This window comes from Periplaneta americana, chromosome 10, assembly GCF_040183065.1.
Source record: "Periplaneta americana isolate PAMFEO1 chromosome 10, P.americana_PAMFEO1_priV1, whole genome shotgun sequence".
Lineage (NCBI taxonomy): Eukaryota > Metazoa > Arthropoda > Insecta > Blattodea > Blattidae > Periplaneta > Periplaneta americana.
This window is the reverse complement of record NC_091126.1, coordinates 106448588-106466213: the sequence shown is the minus strand read 5'-3', so window position 1 is coordinate 106466213 and position 17626 is coordinate 106448588. Positions and strand designations below refer to the sequence as shown.

General features: G+C 40.0%; 1 protein-coding gene across 3 annotated transcripts in view; it reads right to left on the bottom strand.

Annotated features, from left to right (window-relative positions):
* LOC138707935 (prolyl 3-hydroxylase 1-like) overlaps positions 1-17626 on the bottom strand; it is a 487774-nt gene that overhangs the window by 24930 nt on the left and 445218 nt on the right. For 2 of the 3 annotated variants that reach the window (XR_011334463.1, XM_069837999.1), the window contains exon 9: positions 14259-14409. Coding sequence is in view for 2 of the 3 variants with exons in the window: in XM_069837999.1 (XP_069694100.1) it covers positions 14259-14409 (151 nt within the window). In the remaining variant the exon portion in view is untranslated. Of the gene's footprint in view, positions 1-10583; positions 10864-14258; positions 14410-17626 lie in introns of those variants that run through there. The other variant, XM_069838000.1, reaches the window with a different exon arrangement.

The window sequence follows — 17626 nt, the reverse complement described above, 5'->3', positions numbered from 1 at the left end:
ACCTCCTCTCACTCAGTTCAATCCTAGCAAATATGTGAACTCAAGGTTGCTTTGAGGTCGTCATTCTGCAGTTGATACCAAACGCAAGAAGCTGTCTAGAGATGTTGAGGGTATATCGGAGGGTATGTTAAGTGTGAATGTTGCTGTGACAACACCTTCATGGTGAGTACTGGCACCTTATTTTCCAGAAAAATAAAAAGCACTGGAAATGGTCCATACATATTCTAAGTAGGCCTATGAAGAAGAATTTTCTTCTATTCTTACTTAGGTAACATTACCTATCTCTCCACATATTCATAAGATGTTGCTAAGTTACTACTTACTAAACTTATAAGAATAGTAGAGGAGAGACTGTTGTACCTTTAAACACTTTTCACATTTCATTTTTTTTTTTAATTTTGGGAAATCAAATTTTTTAAATGAAAAAAGCTTGAAATAATTATTGAAGATTCCTTTACAACTTCCTGTGTGTATTTTCCTGTTCTACACATCTATTAAGGATGAAAAAAATAAAATGAAGGAATATGTAATGTGTTCAAAGGTACAACAGGTTCATGTACCTTGGAACATACCCTCTTGTAAGTTGGAACATATGGAATATAGATGAGAATATAGCTGTAAGAACTGACAATCATATTTAAAATGTATTTGCAATCATAAACCAGAGCAGGCTTCTCTGATTTAGATTTTATTTCCTGGAGGAGCAAGAACTGCTTCAATAGCTTTCTTCAAGGCATCCAGATCAATTGGGAGCATCTTAACTCCAGACTTACTTCGTGACATGGTCTTAAAATGAAAGACAAAAACTAATAGTATTGTGTACCTTGGAACATGTTCCATGGTACAAGATGTTTTGTATTTAAAGGTACAAGAGGGTGCACGTTTAAACAAATATGGCTCCGAAAACTAGAGATTCGAATAAATCATGGAAATTAAAATATGTTATTACTCACCAGATGATAGGGAACACACTGTACTTAATGGATAGTAACAAATACAATATGGTTTTGTGTTAGAAACATATATCAATGAACGAAATGTTTACTTTTGGTACTAAAAAAATTTTTAGTTGGTTACTTAAAGGGTTATTTAGCATCAATGAAATTGGTGACTGTGAGATGAGGCCGAGGATTCACCACAGATTATCTGATATTCGTCTTATAGTTGGGGAAAACCTCAGAAAAATCCCATCCAGTTAATCAGCCAAAGTATAGCTCTGGCTCAGGAGACAAATGCACTATCAACTGAGCTATGCTGGTGGCTCCATCAACATTACCTGATGTGCTAACACCCATTACTCAGACAAGATAAGTACACAGTATCTCCGTGAAAAGTTTCAGTGTCTTAATCATATGTTCAGACAGCAATAAATCCATACAGGGTGATTCACGAGGAAAGGTAAAAAATTTAGGATGTGAATTCTGAAGTCATTCTGAGTCAAAAAGTTCATAAGAATATGGTCCATTTTCGAACGGTTATGGAGATATGGCTCTTTGATTTCACAAAAACTTCCGAGATTCCATTGTACTAACTCGCATTTAGAGACAGATAACAGACAAATTTAAAGTTTATATTCACGTATGCATACATACCTAATATTCTAGACATTGGGGTCGATGTTTTCGCACATTTTCAAAGGTACCACCTTCTGCTTCAATGCAATGTTGTGCTCGGGCGTGAATCGCGCTCATCACTCTGGAGAGTTGCTCGTGGCTGTTCTTTATGCCGCATCCAAAATAGGTCGATTAGCGCCTCTCTCGTTTCCACCTTCCTTTGGAATACCAAGTCTTTCTTCCAACCCCATAGACAGTCAATACTCTTCAATATGGTACCCTTCTGTTCGGAAAGCGTCGTTCATATTCAGTGACAGCATGCAAGGAATTTCCATCGCATAAAACATAAATATACACAATATCGGCGAATTCTGTAGTCGGAAATTTATAAGGCATCTTGAAAAATACAACTTAACACTTTCGATAACTGTACCTGTATAACTACTGTACTGTAGGTAGCTGACTGAACTGCTGTGAACTGATAAGTGATAGTGTATTGTGTTATGTTCTGGTTCTGTGCCATTACATCAGACAAGGGCAGGCGATTGGACATTTGTAATATCCCACCACTCGGTTTGTGAGGTGAATGAACTTCTCTTATCTACATCGCTCACAATGCAGATTTTAATGTTACGTCATTCATTGCGATCGGTGACCTTGTCTCACGTCAGCAGCATATGGTAACGTCTGATTCACATTAGGGCAAGACGTTTTACCAAAAAAATGCATCTAGCTCCGCCATCGCTGGAAAATGGACCTATGTTCTGAGCCGTGCCCACTACCACAGCTGTTCACCTAGTACGTCACTTCATCCGTCAGAGCGCTCTCAGACGTCACAGTATAGATAGCGTTATCAATTCCTTCATTTGTTCTTTCCAAATAACCCTATTGGCCGGTTCATTAAGTCTCACGAGGATAGAGGGGGAGAGAGTTTACCTGTTTTAAGGGAGATACACGGAACGTCACTCGGGTTCCGGTACACGGCAGATACACTTAACAAGACTTAGCCTCTCGTATGTGGGAGATACACGGAAACAGTTGGCTCAGATTCAAGCTCTTGTACGCGGCAGAAATATTTAACAAGACTTAGGATTTTGGTACCCGGCAGATATAGACGTGACTCGGGCTTTGTACGTGTTGGAGATAGATCAGTGGAGTAGTTAAATTGCGTCGTGTGTGTTTAGGATTTTAGTGGATCGTAGTTTGAAACATCGCTTGCTAGTGATACGTCTTGGGGGGAAAGTTTTAGTATTTGCATCGAGTAACATATTTGTGAGATATATATATATATATATATGTGTTTGAGATAAATTGTACTGGGAATTATGTAATGAGATATGATTTGAAACGTGAGTTTATGTTCCGAGACGGTTAGAGTGATAGAGCAGCGGTTATGGTCTCACATATTGTTTTAGTCTTTTCCCTGCTCCATTTGATTGTTGGTTTCCTTTGCCGCTATTTTGTTATCATATGCGTCGAGTTTGTTGCTATTTAAACGATCCTTGAGATTGGAATTATCGTCCGTTACTTATTACGTGTATCTGTCTCCATCCGTCTCTCTCTCCGTTGGGTGTTCATTTTGTAAAGTGCAGAGATTTGTGTTATTGCAATTTGCACAGTTTATGTGAGCAATATGTGCAATGGGTAATGTATAGTGATCAGTCATGTAATGCCTTATGCTGGGTAGAGTTTCTCTCTTATTGAGTGTACGTGTATTTATAGTTTGGTTAGTTAGACTGAGTGGTATCTATGGTCGAATGGATCATGTATTAAGTTAATGTGCTGGCTGGGTGTTGTGTTCAGATTCATACTCAGATAGTTAATATATATATATATATATATATATATATATATATAGAGAGAGAGTGGTTCATGAACATATGGTTAATAGGTTAGTCACTGATTTTCGAGAGACGGCCACATTTGATGGTTTAATCACTTATAAGTGTGTTGGCCTCAGCCTTGTGATACTTACATGATTTACATATCCTGGGGATATCATTTCAGATTAGTTTGTCCTATTTTCACTCACCTATTTCATATTAATTGTTATTTAATTTTCCATTTATGTACATTGTTACTTATTATTGTTAATTATATTTGTTTTACAAATTCAGACTATTCATTTCTAAAAAGTCTTCCACTGCGCACATCCAATCCTTCCAATGTGCCGTCCACCTGGCGAAAGCAGCCAATATAAGAAAGATAAAGAGGAGGCGTGGATGATCGTACCACCGCCGCCTCAACAAATGGTAGCAGAGCGTGGTTATAATTGGTTTAGCGTGGTTATAAATGGTTTAGTATGATTTATAAATGGTTTACCATGGTTGTAAATGTTATGACTGGGTTATATGTGATTTGTATTGGTGCTTAGCATTTGACATTGTGGGACTTGTAAATTTCTTCTGGCTGTTTTCGATCAACCGTTTGCATTTTTGCAACCCACTTTTGAGGTGCATTGGACTGATTGCTCATAATAGTGTGGATTTGTTGAAATGTTGATCATTTTTTTTGACTTGAGATTAATTTGGTATTTCTTTGTTTAAGTATGAGTGTTCAAATTGGTTGGTGTTGGGACCTATCGAAGGTTACCTTGATTGCGGAGCTGGAGCATGCTGGCATATCTATGGAGGGTAGGAAGCGGGAGTTGCAGTCTCGATTTTCCCTATATTTGAAGACGTTGGACCCGGAGACTGTGAGTAACATTCGCCTGCGAGTTGAGGATGAACTTAAAGACAAATATGCTATGCAGGGATTAGCCTCACAATCTTCAGCCTCTATTGAGCCAAAGAAACGAACTTCCATTCAGGCGGAAGGTGAGGGTCCGTCTACTCTAGTATTAGGTGGAGAAAAACATATGGATCCCGCTTATATGTCACAATTGGATATAGAGAAAGGAAAATTGGGTAGTGAGAGAAGAATATATTCTTCCGATGTGAACCAGTGCCATATGAAGGTATATTTGGATTTGGTTAGACATTTGCGGTTGACTGATGGTAAGAATCCGAGGTTATTGATGGGATTTTTAATGGAAAGTATAGGAATCCATGCCTTGGGATTAGTTGGGGATCGAGAGTTCATATTGGGTTTGATCCCGCGGACTAGTGGTTTATTATTGGAGATTTTTGGACGGGATATCCGATTTCTATGGGCTTGGCCCATCCTTCTCGAAAGAGTTGTTTTGGAACTTCTTCCTTCACGTTTGCGAGAGGACTTAGTTAGAGATTATTTATCGCGCCGATTTCAGTTTCCGGAAGAGAATTTTTTGGAATTCCTCGACTCTGTATATAGGCCAATGTTATATTAAACCATTATTCTACTGAGTCACAATTGATAGAATTGATTTTGCAAAATATGAGTCCGTGTATTAGATCACACTTCGTGTTTCAATCTAGGCCGCGCACGATCGAAGAGTTACGTGAGTTGGGGCGAAGTGTAGATATTGCCCTGATAGCGGAAAGGCAACGGGATAGATCTTTCCCATATCATTTTCGTTCGCGTGAACAGTGTTCAGGTACGCGTTCGTTGAATCCTGTGAGTCAGCCTAAAAATTTTATACGAAAGAGGCCTTTTACGTGTTTTCGATGTGGCAAGTTGGGTCACATTCAAGCTCAGTGTCGGGTCTTGCCTCATAAGGATGTTCAAGATTCTAGCAAACCCGAACGTAAAGAAACACCACGTAATCCGGTTTTTAATGTTAATAAAAGAACGCCATAGTCAGGCTCATGTCTTGCCTTGGATCTCAGTAAAATTTGGAGAGGTTATTATACCCGCTATCTTGGACACGGGTGCTGCTGCATCCATAATTAGAGCGGACTACATTCCATTTTTGCATCATATGAAGAAGATACGGAGTAAGCAGTCGATCAAGGAAACATGCCAGTTAGCTGATGACAGTGATGTCCCTGTTACTACCTTGGTGCGGTGCCATTTTCATATTAACGAGTATTCTTGGACTCATCCTTTTAGAATTATTGAACATTTACAAGTCCCTATAATTTTAGGAAACGATTATATCGTGAGGTCTGGCATGGAGATTTTCCCTTGGGATAGGGCGTATGGATTTCATTTCAGGCCAGGAGAGAGTTGGAAGTGGGATGAGAAACCCATAAGTAAGAGTCTTCCGGTTAACCTTGTGTATTCGGAGGATGCCGACCCAGAACCCATTGGCACTGGTTTGCCACGTGTAGGGGACTTAGGTCAATACGGTCATCTTGTTGAAGAATTCCCTGAGCTGTTTGTAGAGCGATTGGGTTGTATGCGGGGAAGGTCATGTGAGATAGAACTGCTAGATAGTACCCCCGTTAGGTCCCCGCCATATTCTTGCTCCCCTCCCAAATTGCAGGTTTTAAGGGAACAAGTTGCTGATCTTCTACGGCGTGGGGTAATAAGGAAAAGTAACTCAAATTACGCTAGTCCTGCATTTTTGGTCCCTAAGCCACATGGGAAATTTAGAATGGTTGTTGATTATCGTAAACTTAATGCTAAAATAAAATATGATTGTTTCCCCATGCCCACTTTAGAGAGTGCCTTTCAACATTTCCACGGAGCTACCGTTTTCTCGGTTCTTGATTTGAATTCAGCGTACTACCAAATTCCTCTTACTCCGGAGAGTAGGCAATGTACCGGCTTTATCGTACCATTTGGATTGTATGAGTTTAATAAATTACCGATGGGGATTGCGGTGGGATCCCAGATACTGAGTAGAGAGATAGATCGGTTGTTCGGGGATATCAAATACCAATACTTATTTAATTATGCGGATGATTTGCTGATTTACTCTCGATCTCGAGAAGAACATCAGGAGCACTTGCACTTAAATAAAGAGAAGATCACCTTGGGGGCCACGAAAATAAAGTTTTTAGGACATCACTTGTCCGCCCAGGGCATTGAAACGGATCCCGACTATGTGCGGGCTGTGATGCAATTCCCCAGGCCCGCCAATGTTAGACAAATACGTAGGTTTGTTGGCATGGTAGGATTTTATGCGAAGTTTATTCGAGATTTTTCAGAGATAGTGTACCCACTTAACCAATTGAAAAGAAAAAATGCTGTGTTCGTTTGGGGAGATGTTCATCAGGCCGCATTTGATAGGCTCAAGAAGGCCTTGTGTTCTGCCCCGGTCTTGAGGTTGCCTGACTTCTCAAAGCCCTTTGTCCTGCAATGTGACGCGAGTGATCTCGCTATAGCCGCTGTTTTAAATCAAGACATTGGAGGAGAACTGGCTCCCATAGCATACGCTAGCCGGAAGTTGACCCCTTTGGAGAATAAGTATCCCATATATGAAAGGGAGTGTCTGGCTGTCATCTTTGGGTGCGAGAAATTTAGGTCTTTTCTCGAGCATAAGGAATTTGCAGTGAAGCCCTCTCCTATCTGAGAAACCATCCTCGGCAGTTGGGGCGAATTGGTCGTTGGATCCTCAGGTTGGCCCCTTTTAAATTTAACATCGTTCATATTTCCGGGAAGGACAACGTTGTCGCGGATTGCTTGTCACGAGTGTTCTAAGAGGAGCCAGCGCGAGAGGAACAGTCCAGTATTCCGGTTAACATCTTGGGGCAGTTGCCTGCTATCTTCGAGGACCTCCGGGAGCATCAAACTAACGATGAAGAGTGTATCGAGTTTTGTACCAGAATAAATAATCATGACCCTAAGGTTAGGGATTTTCATATAGAAAGGGGATTGCTGGTCTACCATCCTTCTAAGGCTAGGAAGAGTAGAGTGTTTGTTCCACAGGCGTTAAGATCTATGGTTTCCCATTATTTTCATGACTCCATGTTGGGAGTCCACTTAGGAGTAACGAAGACTCTTGATAGGATATCCAGAGAATTCTTTTGGCCTAACATGAGATCATATGTACGGGACCAAGTCGCTAAGTGTGAGCCTTGTCAGAGGGCCAAGCCTCCCTCTAACACTCGAGTTGGATTGTATTCTGCAGAAACGGATTCTAGACCTATGCAGAGGCTATTTATTGATTTTGTAGGGCCTATAATGGGAATAAGGTGATTTTGGCTATGGTAGACGGTTTTTCTAAATTCGTCTGGCTAGTCCCGCTGAGGGAAATGACATCGAAGCTAGTAATTAAGACTTTGAACTGTCAAGTGTTTGCCTAACACGGTGTTCCTGAGAGCATAATTACTGATAACGCCACAGTGTTTACGTCGAAGATATTTAACGACATGTGTTTTCAGTGGGGGATTAGACATGTAACTACTTCCCCTTATTACCCCCAGCCGAATTTGGTGGAGAGATTTAATCGGAATTTGAAGTCTGGCCTAATTGTTTTTCATCATGACCACCAGTTGGCCTGGGATGAACATCTTCATGCCCTTCAGATGGATTTCAACTCGGCGTATCATGAAGCCACGAAGTCCACCCCCGCTGAACTGTTTTTAGGCAGGAGTCTAAATCATCCTCTGCAACTACAATGGAAATTGAAGTTGGAGGAACCCAAGTCGCAAACTGAGTTGGAGGCCCAATGGCGGGATGCTATTCGCAACTTGCGCGACGCAAGCAGAAAGACTGCCGTCCGTTATAATGCCATTCAACTGCATAAATTTCTGATCGGAGATAGAGTTAGGGTAAGATTATTCCCGCAAAGCTCCGCTCCAAATCAAGTATCAGCCAAGTTGATGTTTAGATGGTCCCAACTCTTGACCATTTCCAGATTTCTTTCCCCTGTCACAGTTGAATTAAGTTGCCCAGATACAGGCTGTTCTATTCGTAAAGCCCATGTCTCGCACTTAAAATAAGTGGAGAGAGAGGAGAGAGTAGCTTACCCTGTTAACGTGGTACCGAGTTCCTGAGTCCGGGGGCACTGCTGTGTGTCCTCGTTATTTGTTTATTTTAATGTGTTGGTTATTTTTTATTTATTTCTGATCACTGTATACTGCTATTATGCTCTGTACTATATGTATGCTATATGTTTGCAGATTTTGTAATCCGGCGCAGTCTTTCCTATATTCCTTTTTAACTTCCGTAAATTTTCCTAATCTACCATACCTTAATACAGTGCTATCTATGAGAGCGAAATCATCGTAGGATTAGCATGCACCGAGGACTTGACGAGCGGGCACTCATCCGACATTGGCCGGGCCGCCGAACGGATTCTGGGGACGCCTGGGTTCTATTCTGCGATACTCGAGCCTCTTCACTTCTCGACTTGCGAATCTTCCAGGATGCTTTCCCGGAACTTGCATACTTGCATCCACACGAAATTTTTGGAATTTCTACGTATCTGTTAGGCTTCATGTGGTTGGCAGTAAACAGTAACCGCTGGTTTATGGGGACCAATTGGCATCTGTTTTATCCTCCAAGTGTCTTTTGGAGTTACTACTTATTATTCTTCTACTAGTTACAGTTCTACGAGCGACGACTGGTGTATGGGAACCAGTTTGGACTTAGGGTCCAGTATCATCGGTTGCAGTAACTAACGGGATGCTGCTCCGGACATCTATTCCAGAGCAGAGGGCATCGGTTTCTGGAGTGACTGAGTTCCTCCAGTTGGGGCTGCCGGAAGAACCGGGGAGTGACCCGGGGCCACTCAGTTGCTGAGAATCGTCGGCGGGCCGAGGTGCCCGAATTGGGGATGTGGATTTCCCAGTACCTGGAGCTGTATTGATGCCGCGCAAGGATACCGTCGCATTACGGAGTTCCAGCGAATTGATACTGCACCCAACGTCCATGGATAATTTCAACTGTTGCTGGTTCACCGGTTGAAATTCAGCGCAGCGGGGGAGAGTGAGCCGTGCCCACTACCACGGCCGTTCACCTAGTACGTCACTTCATCCGTCAGAGCGCTCTCAGACGTCACAGTATAGATAGCGCTATCAATTCCTTCATTTGTTCTTTCCAAATAACCCTATTGGCCGGTTCATTAAGTCTCACGAGGATAGAGGGGGAGAGAGTTTACCTGTTTTAAGGGAGATACACGGAACGTCACTCAGGTTCCGGTACACGGCAGATACACTTAACAAGACTTGGCCTCTCGTACGCGGGAGATACACGGAAACAGTTGGCTCAGATTCAAGCTCTTGTACGCGGCAGAAACATTTAACAAGACTTAGGATTTTGGTACCCAGCAGATATAGACGTGACTCGGGCTTTGTACGTGTTGGAGATAGATCAGTGGAGTAGTTAAATTGCGTCGTGTGTGTTTGGGATTTTAGTGGATCGTAGTTTGAAACATCGCTTGCTAGTGATACGTCTTGGGAGGAAAGTTTTAGTATTTGCATCGAGTAACATATTTGTGAGATATATATATGTGTTTGAGGTAAATTGTACTGGGAATTATGTAATGAGAAATGATTTGAAACGTGAGTTCATGTTCCGAGACAGAGTGATAGAGCAGCGGTTATGGTCTCACATATTGTTTTAGTCTTTTCCCTGCTCCATTTGATTGTTGGTTTCCTTCGCCGCTATTTTGTTATCATATTCGTCGAGTTTGTTGTTATTTAAACGATCCTTGAGATTGGAATTATCTTCCGTTACTTATTATGTGTATCTGTCTCCATCCGTCTCTCTCTCCGTTGGGTGTTCATTTTGTAAAGTGCAGAGATTTGTGTTAGTGCAATTTGCACAGTTTATGTGAGCAATATGTGCAATGGGTAATGTATAGTGATCAGTCATGTAATGCCTTATCCTGGGTAGAGTTTCTCTCTTATTGAGTGTACGTGTATTTATAGTTTGGTTAGTTAGACTGAGTGGTATCTATGGTCGAATGGATCATGTATTAAGTTAATGTGCTGGCTGGGTGTTGTGTTCAGATTCATACTCAGATAGTTAATATATATATATATATATATATATATATATATATATATATAGAGAGAGAGTGGTTCATGAACATATGGTTAATAGGTTAGTCACTGATTTTCGAGAGACGGCCACATTTGATGGTTTAATCACTTATAAGTGTGTTGGCCTCAGCCTTGTGATACTTACATGATTTACATATCCTGGGGATATCGTTTCAGATTAGTTTGTCCTATTTTCACTCACCTATTTCATATTAATTGTTATTTAATTTTCCATTTATGTACATTGTTACTTATTATTGTTAATTATATTTGTTTTACAAACTCACACTATTCATTTCTAAAAGTCTTCCACTGCGCACATCCAATCCTTCCAATGTGCCGTCCACCTGGCGAAAGCAGCCAATATAAGAAAGATAAAGAGGAGGAGTGGATGATTGTACCACTGCCGCCTCAACAGTTCATATGAATGTTTTCACTCAAAATGGCCTAAGATATCGTATCCTAATTTTTTACCTTTCCTCGTGAATCACCGTGTATAATGCATTTCTTGAAATCTGCAAAAATTACAGAACTTTAATGAAAACTACAAACAAACATGATTGTGATAATGGGCATAACGTGCATAAGATGCATGTGAACTTCTTTTCAGAGGAAGTTATTGTAATAATCTAGAAATAATAAAGTTTAGCTTAAAGAAATATGATATTTAAGAAAAAACAATGATCCACTTTTTTTTTTTTTTTTTTTTTTTTTTTTTCCAGAATATTTTCTGTCCATTTTATAAAAGGCTATTAGAAGTCAGATGTTTGAACATTAAAGTACACTTCGTTTAAGACGACACAACTTAAAGAAGCTTTTCTGTGCAAGACATCAGGATAATTTTATACTAAAATTCCCTATATGATTAGAACATACTTTGTTGTGAAATTTATTTTTGATTACTCAGAAGAAGATGAGTGGAAGAAATGTGACCTTCACGGTTGCAGGTGTTGTGATAAACATCACTCATCAGATAAGCGTCCCAGCAATCAGGTTATATACTCATGCCGAAAACATTAGTAACAATATGCATATGGAAATTAACAGATACATTATTATAATATTGATATTTGCTTAAAGCAATGATTATCAACTGATGAAGTCTGCATATCTTTTAAATGAATAGTATTGCTACTTCATCACATAATATAAGCATTCACAACACTAAAGGTGCATCTACACAGTTCAACTTTTGTTTCAACTTTACACATTCAAGCAATGCATGCAAGAGTGAACAAAACACATTCAATTGTGCATGCCTTTTTCCAATAAAAATGAGAATGCATGCAGCCATTGGGTATCTTATGCATTATTTCATTCAACAGTAGCACGTTGCTTGCAGCTGACTGTCCTAGGTGGCTGTGAATAAATTGAAAATTTTTTTGTTTGGTGATGGTGAAAATGGCAGCAAGTACGATTAGCTTTATTGAAGATCATCACAAATACGAGTGCCTATGGAGTGTTCAATCACAATTTTGAGAATCAAGTAGGCCAAAGTATTGAATTGAAATTTAATATTTATTAATTAATATATACAATATATGAAGCAGTCAGTGGAATAAGGGCCAAAGTCCAAATTTTGCCGAAAATGGTTTTTTTGAGTGCAATTTACTCTTAAAGGCAAGGCACACATTACGCACTATTAAAATGACTGATATCCATGCCCATTATTATATTACGCGGCTTACAAATTGCAATCCATGGAACAAGTCTGATGTCCGGGACTTCAGACATTATTGTATTGGCCGAGCTACGAGTATGATTCAGAGAATGTCTCATAGAAGCGCTGCAGATGGAAAAGTGGAGATCCCAAGTGAATCGATTGAACTTGTTAAATGTCGCTTCCAAGTTGTTGAAATGACGCACACTGATTTCAAAGACTTTGATGGGTATTTCATACAGTTTTCCAAGAAAAGCACATCTCAAAATGGTAAAGTGTTTCAGGTATCAAAATACAAGATTTTTCCAATACCATCATTTGCACAAATACCAGGTAGAGGTCAGTAAATTAATGAGCAGAATGGTCATGAGCAGTTTCCGTCTCCTTATGAATAGTGTGACTCCCAACCTCAATGTACCACAGCTGTATCACGGGCAGTTACCCGTTAAAAGTGCAAAGGTACGTGATGTATCCATTCATTCATTCATTCATTCATTCAGTCTCCCTCGGTAGCATAGTTCGTATAGCGCTGACCTTCTATGCTCGAGGTTGCAGGTTCAATCTCGGCCGAGGTCAATGACATTTAAGTGTGTTTAAATGCGACAGGTTCATGTCAGTAGATTTACTGGCATGTAAAATAACTCCTGCGGGACAAAATTCTGGCACACCAGCGACACTGATATAACCTCTGCAGTTGCGAGCATCGTTAAATAAACCATAATTATAATTCATTCATTCATAGTATTCCCCAATGGCAGGTCTTCCAGTGCAATCTCGGCATTTTCCAGTCTTTCCTATTTTCTGCCTTCCTCTTTGTCTCTTCATATTACCCATATATCTTAATGTCGTCTATGATCTGATATCTTCTTCTGCCCTAAACTCTTCTCCCATTCACCATTCCTTCCAGTGCAGTCTTCAGAAGGCAGTTTCTTCTCAACCAGTGTCCTACCTAGCCAATTCCTTTTTCTCTTTCTAATCAGTTTCGGCATCATTCTTTCTTCACCCACTCTTTCCAACACAGCTTCGTTTCTTATTCTGTCTGTTCATTTCACATGCTCCATCCTTCTCCATATTCACATTTCAAATCCGTCTAGCCGCTTCTTTTCACTTCGTCGTAACGTCCATGTTTCTGACCTATACAATGCTACACTCCACACAAAGCATTTCACTAGTCTCTTCTTTAGTTCTTTCCCCAGAGATCCGCAGAAGATTATCCTTTTTCTATTAAAAACATCCTTTGCCATTGCTAATGTCTTTTTGACTTTTTGGCAGCAGCACATGTTACTGCCTACAGTACACCTCAAGTATCTGAAGCTGTCCACTTGCTCTACTACCTCATTTGGAATTCACAAGTTTACCTTCTTTACTTTTTTCCCTATGACCATGGTCTTAGTCTTGTTAGCATTTATTTTCATTCCATACTGCTCACAGTTGTCATTTAACTCCAGCAGCATATCTTAGTATTATCCCCTCTTCTGCTAACAACGTCATATCATCATCTTATACACTTTATTCTTCTTTCTCCTGCTATCACTCCTTCCATTGATGTATCTAAACTCCTGAAATATCTATCATTAAGGGTGAGGAAGGTAGCAGAACTCAGCATGATGGCAGTGACTAAGGACAGAAGGCAGTTTCTCATTACATTGAAATATGTAGTTTCTTTATTATAAGTATTATTATTAATCATATTGGTGTCATATCCTGTTTTTTTTCTAGACAATTAGTTTAAGTGATGTGTGTATTCTAAAAATACAACTTATTCAATAAATAAAATTCACTATTTCAGAGTATTGTGCTTGTCTTTTACACTTGCGTATTAAAACAATGTAATAAGGACCTAAGTCCACCACTTATCATCCTCTTTATTACCTATACTATTAAACTCATACGTGAGTGTTCCTTATCAGTCAGAGTAGTGCACTATGGCCTACAACTGTGCAAATTTTTGTTAGTGTTGGCCTAATGATTTAGGAGATATGATGTTTTATTCATCTCCTGAAAAATTTACTTCTCTGGACTTCGGTCCTTATTCCACTGACCGGTTCATATAATTATGTAATGAAGATGACGTTCAACATGGCGCACCATGTAGACACAAATCTGTATGCATCTTAATTGAATGTGCGTTTTCTACTTGATCCTTTCAATATTATCCCCAGATTGCATGCGTACACACAAGGAAAACTGAACTGTGTAGATGCAGCTTAACATACTTCTCCATGCCACTTCATACTGTTGTTTACATACCACGTAAAGCTGATCTACACACAAGATGTGTATATGTGAAGTACAGTTCTGATTTCAAGTTGAAATATCTTTCTACGTAATCTCGTCCCAGTTCACTTAGGCCAAGATAAAGTTCCAGCATTTCCGCTTCAATCAGACCCAGATATACGAGCTGAAAATGCATTAATGATAACATCTGTAGAGTAGTGCTGAATTAACCTTCATTTTGAAATTGTAATCCATATTTGGTAATATGTCCACATCTCATTTTCTTTTCACTTCCATTTCTGGATTGTTCATATATAGGCCTATATAAACAGTATGTTACTTAGATATTCATACACATGTATTTTATAAATAAAGTAGTAAAATTTTCATACCAAAATTATTCTAATTGAATAGATGTAGATTCATTTTCCGGGCTGAGAGGCCGTGGTCTATTAGTTGGTTTTATACCAGACGTTTCGTCTGCAACTGCAGCAGACATCTTCAGTGGAGTGGTATCCGAGGTCGCAAGACTCTTCTCGGCGTACCTGAGGCAACTGATCCTGTGTCTGGTTGTGCGGGCGTATTTATAGTGCGGCTCGCGGGCCGCTGTGTAGTACCGTCAGGACGAGACTGACAGAACATAATAGGAATTGCCGCCTAGGACAGATCGACAAATCGGCAGTGGCGGCACATGCCTATCAAGAGGGCGATCACAACATAAGATTCAAGGACACGGACATCTTGAGCACGACGACGCACTTCTTCCCCCGTCTACATAGAGAAGCGATCGAAATACATAAACATAACAACAACTTTAATCGCAAGGAAGAAGGCGTAAAGCTAAACAAGTGTTGGTACCCGGTCCTAAACAGAACAGATAAGAAGCCACTACAACAAAAGGACGGAACCCAGAACGGGAGCAGCGAACAAAGCGGCGCGGACCGCAGCGACAACAGGCCTCGGCCCGCGAGCCGCACTATAAATACGCCCGCACAACCAGACACAGACAGGTCCACTAGCTATTCTCTTAAGACAGGAAAACAGGGAGGCAGGTGTCACTCCCAGATTTAGGTAGTAGATTATTAATTCATGACTTAATCTAATAAGCAACCGCTGTGAAATGGCCTGCTCTAACTCGGGCTATAAATCCATTCTATCCCTCTTACAGGTCTACGGAGTGAAGAGTCAATTGACTAGTCTCCGGATCTGACAGAAACCATCAAAAAGCCAATTGGCTAGTACCGTTATGATGGTTAAATAACTTGAGCTAACATATCGTCCCCAATAAATCCGTTTTGCTGATCGATGGAGTTGTAATAGAGCCAATTGGCTAGTCTACATCCATCGAATCAAGTCATTTTACCTAAGAGCCAACTGGCTAGTCTCTAAAATTGAGACATCTCATCCTGCCTAAGGTTTTTCCGTGGTTTTCCTAAGGCGTTAAGACAAATGTCGGGATGAGCCCTAAAAGAAATGGGCCACGGACCTGCATTCACTTCCCCAGACATTGGTGACGGCTCAAGATTAATGATTGTTCACATCGAACTCGGGCCCTGGCAGGGTTCAATCGTCCCCTTGTACAGATCACTGGAGTCATCAAGGAGCCAATTGGCTGGTCTCCTGATCTGAGAAAAATCATCAAAGCGCCAATTGGCTATTGTAAGATTAATCCCTACGCGTTCGAATCTTCAAACAGCCAAACTGGCTATCACCGTTTCGTGCCTAGACTTCTCCTCCATCGCGTCTCTCCTCCGGATCAGACACAGGATCAGTTGCCTCAGGTACGCCGAGAAGAGTCTTGCGACCTCGGATACCACTCCACTGAAGATGTCTGCCGCAGTTGCAGACGAAACGTCTGGTATAAAACCAACTAATAGACCACGGCCTCTCAGCCCGGAAAATGAATCTACATCTATAGACTCCGGCCGTGAAAGCCTACACTGCAAGATTCTAATTGAATATTTTCTTTAAAAAATTTTTTCCAGACAGAATTATTTACATAATACGCAAATTTAAATATAATCAACAGTTATTTAACACGTGAAATACAAATAAACAAAAATTATTGTAATTTTTTTGTCACATTCTTATTCAGACAGATAGAATAAAAAAAAAATGTATAATAAATATATTACTGATCTTCAATTTATTTTAGAGTAGCCCTTGGCTCTAATAACAGCTTCACATTTTCGCTGCATGAACCTTACAAGGCGTTCACACTTTTGACAGCTGATTTTTTACCATTCCATAGCAATCTCCCTTTTCAATTCTTTTTTCGAAGAAAGATATTTGTTGTAGACATTTGGCTTCAGATGAGTCATAAATGTTAAATCACTTTAAATCAGCAGATTGAGGAGGAGTTCTCAATAGCTTAGACACTTCTAAAATTAACTAAATCTTGTTTATTTTGGCTGTATGTTTGGGATCGTTGTCATGTTGGAACATGTATTTAGGCATCATACCAATGGCGGCCACTGATCATGTTGCAGCGTTGCACAACGACCAAGTTTTTCCCACCCATTAAAATATTGTTTATATTAAATAACTAAACAGATTTTAAGTTTCCTTCACGTCGAATTGAAATATATACATATTTTTATTTATATATCATTCAAGATTTCGAGTATAATATAATCAGCTTTTATAAAATTCATCAAATTGTGAATACTTCAGAAGTGGTCGTTGTGCGGTTCAAGCAACAGCCAGATTCGTGTAGCGGCTGGTATTGAAGGTAGGCTCAGTTCAGAGTTCCCAATCCCAGCAGTTAACACAGCTGGTCGTGGCACAGCTCTTGCAACGACCGGAAGCAATAGTTCTTGTATTTGCCCGTAGATTGCAGAAGTGACCATTCCGAATGGACTCGTGACTTGCGACGAAGGTTCGTTCCAACAAGCGGTTCATGGATCAGTTCATGTACGGTTCCTGTACTATCTTATGCGCATGCGCTAGTTGAGCATCTGCTATGGTACGGAAACTGGACTGGACGCTGCTGGAACGCTTTCGCGGATCGTAATGTACTAAATCCAGAGATGCTATAACTGTAATCATCTTTGCTAAGAACGGGATGCTTATTATTATCGTTTCGCAGCTAATTCTAATTGCAGAAAATGGAATTTCGATCATTTTCTATAAAAAAAAGATGACAAAAAAACATGGAAGGCAAGAATTCCGCCAATTCAATGTCGTGTACTGGGGGACTCTCATTTAAAAATAGTTCCTTTTTTAATTATTAACGCATGTACGTTATTTATTATACTTTTAATCAAAGCTGCATGTTGAAATTGTAATTAAGTATTTCAATACCCAAATAATTTCCATTCCCTCTCTTTTTGGCGAAAGTTTAAATTAAATCTCTAGTTTTAATATTTGTCTACACTGTCACTTTTCATCTTTAACCTAAC